The sequence below is a fragment of the Austrofundulus limnaeus genome, unplaced genomic scaffold, assembly GCF_001266775.1.
Source record: "Austrofundulus limnaeus strain Quisiro unplaced genomic scaffold, Austrofundulus_limnaeus-1.0 Scaffold1519, whole genome shotgun sequence".
In the NCBI taxonomy this organism is placed as follows: domain Eukaryota; kingdom Metazoa; phylum Chordata; class Actinopteri; order Cyprinodontiformes; family Rivulidae; genus Austrofundulus; species Austrofundulus limnaeus.
This window is the reverse complement of record NW_013953921.1, coordinates 40,381-45,268: the sequence shown is the minus strand read 5'-3', so window position 1 is coordinate 45,268 and position 4,888 is coordinate 40,381. Positions and strand designations below refer to the sequence as shown.

Here is a 4,888-nt window from a genome sequence, read left to right as displayed (position 1 = left end):
CTTTAAATACTTTATACCGTTGGTCTGACGCCACAGATGCTGTTTTTTAAAGCCTCTCTCCTTGTTTCAAAAAGAAAATAAAACATAAATCTATCTATAATCTATATTTTTTTTATCTCTTCACAGCGGCACAAGGTGAAGAAAGGGAGTGTGCCTTCTCGGACCAGCAGCATCGGGAGGTGGAGCGAGTGGCTGGGGGTGAAGGCCAGGTCTCCCCAGAGAACACCACCATTCGATGCGCCAAGGGMAGCCACTGTTTCGGCCTGTGGGAGAAAAGTCCTCCAGGCGAAGTGCGGCTGGTCAAACAAGGTCTTTTACCTGCTATATATTTTGAAGAATAGCTTAAAGTGCAGAGAGATGGTACCAGTGTTTTAAAGCAGTTATTTTATAATCCAGGAAGTAGTCCTTTGCTGTTGTATACGGTCAGACTTTAAGTGGTTCCATSTGATACAGTTCATTGTTTTGGACTTAGAAAAGTGTGTTTTCTTGRGTCAGGTTGCTGGAGTCACCTGGGTGATAACCAGGCCTGCCGTGACGACCGCTGCGTGGTGACCAACCTGCCCCCGCAGATCCAGAATGGAACGTTCCACTTCTGCTGCTGCGGCAGAGACATGTGCAACYTCAACTTCACCGACGACTTCCCGTCGCCAAGCCCCACCACTGCACAGCCTATAAGTAAGAACATCCAGTAGCTGTTCATTACAATGTGATCTCTGTTACTGTCACATGTTGGCCTTAACTTATTATTTCTCTGTTCTACTAAGAGTTCTAGTTTGTGACACGTGAAAACTCATAATAACTTAAAATGTGATCATGTTTATTACATTTTTCACTTAAGCACGCCATTTTTTTTCACTGATGCATTTCATTCTAGGAGTGATGAAGATATAGACTAAAACTGTATCTAGGCTTGAAAGCTATGATTTGTGATAATATATACAGTATGTATATATATTTATAACATTTATATTAATATATGCTATATTAGCTGTAGAGCTAACGTTTTACTCATTAGCTATTGAACTAAAGCCATTTCTATTTGCTCAGGAGCTAATGCTATTTTTATTAACTCTGGAGATATTGTCATATATATATTTTAGCTGGGGAGCTAATGACATATGTATATGTATATGTATATATATGTATATGTATATGTATATGTATATGTATATATATATATGTGTGTATATATGTATATATGTGTGTGTATATGTGTATATATGTATATACAGTATATATGTATGTATATAAGTAATAAGAGCTAACACCATATTATATTAGCTCGGTACCTAATGATATGTTAATTAGCTCTGAAGCTAACTACACAGTAACTTTGGAGCTAGCTCAAGATCTAAGGCTATAAAAGGCTAAGGCTGAGGGCGTCAATAGGAGACAAAAGTAATTCTGCCTCCAGCACTTCATGTATTACACTGCAGTTACAAATGAACATTTATCTGGGTAAATAATATGATTCGTCAACATTAAAATACTGCGTCGACTTAATTTTATAATCAGTGTCGTCGATTAGGTCTATTAATCGTTGCAGCCCTACTAAACTCTCAAGAAATTGGACGCAGACAGCTATAACTCGTTTTTGTTTTTGATGAAGTCATTTGATTGTTGTTTGTGATGCGGGTTTATATATTTGGCGGCTGGTTCAGATTGTAATCCAGTGCCGGGGAGTGAGAGTGCCTAATGGTGAATCCAGTTTGTAGCTCCGCCCACCCCCTGTGCTTTTTTTCAAAGAATTATTGAGCTGTCAAACAGCACTGACACACGTATTGTTAACTGTTCCTTTTAGTGTGAATGGAAGCAGCGTGTGTGGCGGGGGGACAGCTCATTACCTGCCCTGCTCTCTCACAGACACAAGCTCTGAGCCTTCCATGTTGTCCCGCTGCATTCCACAGATTACACAGCGTCTGCAGACATGTCTGCGACTGTTCGCCTGCATCATCAGATAACAGGTTAAACCAGGTCTGAGGCTAAACATGAGGGGTTTTTTGTACGTTGGTTGTATTTTTTTTTTTAAATTAAAATGTAGCTGAAMCTTCTTCACAACATAAAGGAGAAGGAGTGAGGGCCGTGGCAACATAAAACACAATTCAAACTCTGTACCGATTACATTTTCCCCCTGCATGCTGCAGAGTACACACTTTGTTTATTTACTCCTACATTCCCAGCAATCTTTTCTGTTCCTGAGTCGGGTTTGATGTAAACACATTTTTTCTGTTTTGTTATAAATATTGACAGCTAGGACCAAGTCAGTTAGAATGTATGACAGAGAATTAGGGCCACGCTACAACCTTTTTTATTTATTTTTTATTAGAAGATTAAAGTTGTGATATTTAGAGAATAAATTCATAGAGCGTGATTAAAGTCATAATATTAAGGGAACTACATGAAAAAGCAGTCRTCCCACTGCGTTAAAAAGAGGCATGTTGAGCATCTTGTGATATTATATTTTGATTTAAAGAAATACTTAAACACATCAGCATCAAATTATCAGTAGCAGGACTTTGAAACTATTCAGTTAATGGCTGCACTGATGGATTTAGTCGTCACATAATGTGGATGGAACCATATTACAGTAACAGTGACCCAGAGCTGATGGTGGAACATTTTGTAAACACACCGACACGTGTTGGAGGCTGTCCACAGCAGGTGTGAGGGGAAAATCAGGAATGGAAAATAGACGTGTCATGTTATTCTTGTAATYCTATAATTATTTTCTTGTAATTAATTAAAAAATATACTCTTGTAGGGCCCTAATGCTTGTTAGAATCCATCTGAGGTGCGAATGTAAAGAGAAACAGCTCTCCATTAATTGTGTAATAAATTTTTCTATAAGCAGATCATCTTCCTCMTTAACTTTGAAAACCATTAGCAGACCAGTTAGCTTCCAKTAAATGAGGTTTTGCCWACTTTAAGTCAGCTAACAGCTAAKAAACAAGCTCTAACAAMAGGTTTGTGTCGGTCCCACCAGCCTGCAGCTGGAAGGAAATGAAGATGTGTGAAAGTCGCAGTAGCGGCCATCTTGAATTAGAACATTTTGTAAAAGTCATTGTTCCAGGATCATAAGGCTCAAACACCTCATACCAACTGTGAYGCACGGCGGTGGAGGGCTGATGGTTTGAGTTCATTGCAGTCATGAACTCCTCTGTAGACCAAAGGAGGCCAACAGCAGCTGAAGATTGAACCAGGCTCAAAAAGGAAGTAGTCTTGGTGGACAGGATCAGTTTTTATACACTCTGATACATAAAACCCTAGAATATTTTCTCTCTGTGACTTTGTGTTTGTTTTGATTATGGTCTAAAGTCTCGTTGGCYTTTGAAGAAGAACCTTATTAGCTCCTATAGGCGTAATGCCAGGTTGTCYATCAGAGCAGCCCTCGGGCTCCTAAAGACTTCAATAATTAATGAAACTGATTTCTCCTGGCAGCACAGACGTGTTGACAGATGGAAACAGATGCCGTCTGTTTCTAACCCTTCCTACTTTTCCAGTTCATTTCCTTTTGCTCTGTTAATCTTCTACACATATTGTATCCTTCCACTGTCCAGCCTGTTGACCATAGTTTAGGGTTGCTACTCTTGAAATACGTATCATATCTATAACTATATCATCCTGCTGAGTCTGAGAAGAGAAAACTACGGTAGTTTTAACCACTGCAGACTGGAAACAGCCCAGAGCTGGACCTGTCTGTCCAATCTTCACAATTTGACTGTTGTCACAGTCGCTCAATTCCTACATCAAGTTCTCCTAGTTTTTTGTTTTTTCTGCTTCAAACACAACATAAAGGACAGAATGTTCACTCGTCACATTACATAAACTCAGCATCTTACATTCAGACTGAGCTGGAGGACCAAGGCCTTCGCTAACATTCAGACCGTGAAGCTTTTTTCTTTGTCTTTGATATGGAAACATTTTCATTGCAACTATTTACTRCCTAATAACCAGCAAATTTCTATAAAGAAAGAATCTAAAGCTCATTGTGCATGTTGGAGAAGTGTAACAGAAGAACATTTGTTTACGTGTGTATTAATCATGACAGAGAGGAGAATGTAGAAATGACTCAGGKTGYAACTAAAGTAATGATGGAGACAACAGAGCTGCTGCATGGAAGGAGAACCTCAGCTGGCCAATATGGCGGTATTAATCTGCTTTATTTTCTCCTGGTRCTTATTTCAAATGGTTAAAACCAAACCATACCACCCTGAACACAACAGATCTCATCTGAGCTTTGAAGCTAAGCAGGGTCAGGCCTGGTTAGTACCTGGATGGGAGACCACCTGGGAACACCAGGTGCGGTGCTGTAAAACCAATGTAGGAGCTGCACCCACATTGGAAAAACTAGCAAGAGAAAACCTTTGACCATATTAGGTCATAGGTCACCTTCTGAAGGATGCCAAAAAAAAAAAAACAATTAAAACCTAATCAATAATTGATTTCCACTGAAACACTTATAAAACATTTTTCAGCCATATCACCCAGCTCTACTTAAACACACATTAGCACCTGAGCTAATATTTATATATTGTATGACATGGCATTAGCTCAAGAGCCAGTAAATATATCATCAGTTCCAGAGATAATATATAAATATATATAGTGTTAGCTACTGAGCTAATATACAGTATCTCTAAATAGTGAGTACACCTGTCACTTTTGTTACCATAGGTTTAGACATTAATGTCCGTATGTTCAGTTATTTTGAGGGAACAACACATTTACAGTTTTACAATCTGTACTCTGACTACTTTACATTGTAAATAAGTGTCATTTCTTCAGTGTTATATGGCATTGACTCCATTAAAGGCACAGTGTGTAGGATTTGTTGTTTTCAGCGACATCTAGTGGTTGAGTGGTTGAATCATCCTCCCTGGTCCTCCCC

The 4,888-nt window shown here is 39.0% G+C and overlaps 1 protein-coding gene across 3 annotated transcripts in view; it reads left to right on the top strand.

The window, feature by feature from the left end:
- Window positions 1-4,888, top strand: part of bmpr2b (bone morphogenetic protein receptor, type II b (serine/threonine kinase)) — a 24,701-nt gene that overhangs the window by 2,439 nt on the left and 17,374 nt on the right. For all 3 annotated transcript variants that reach the window (XM_014032717.1, XM_014032716.1, XM_014032718.1), the window contains exons 2-3: window positions 127-309; window positions 496-675. In XM_014032717.1, the coding sequence (XP_013888171.1) occupies window positions 127-309; window positions 496-675 (363 nt within the window). The remainder of the gene's footprint in view (window positions 1-126; window positions 310-495; window positions 676-4,888) is intronic.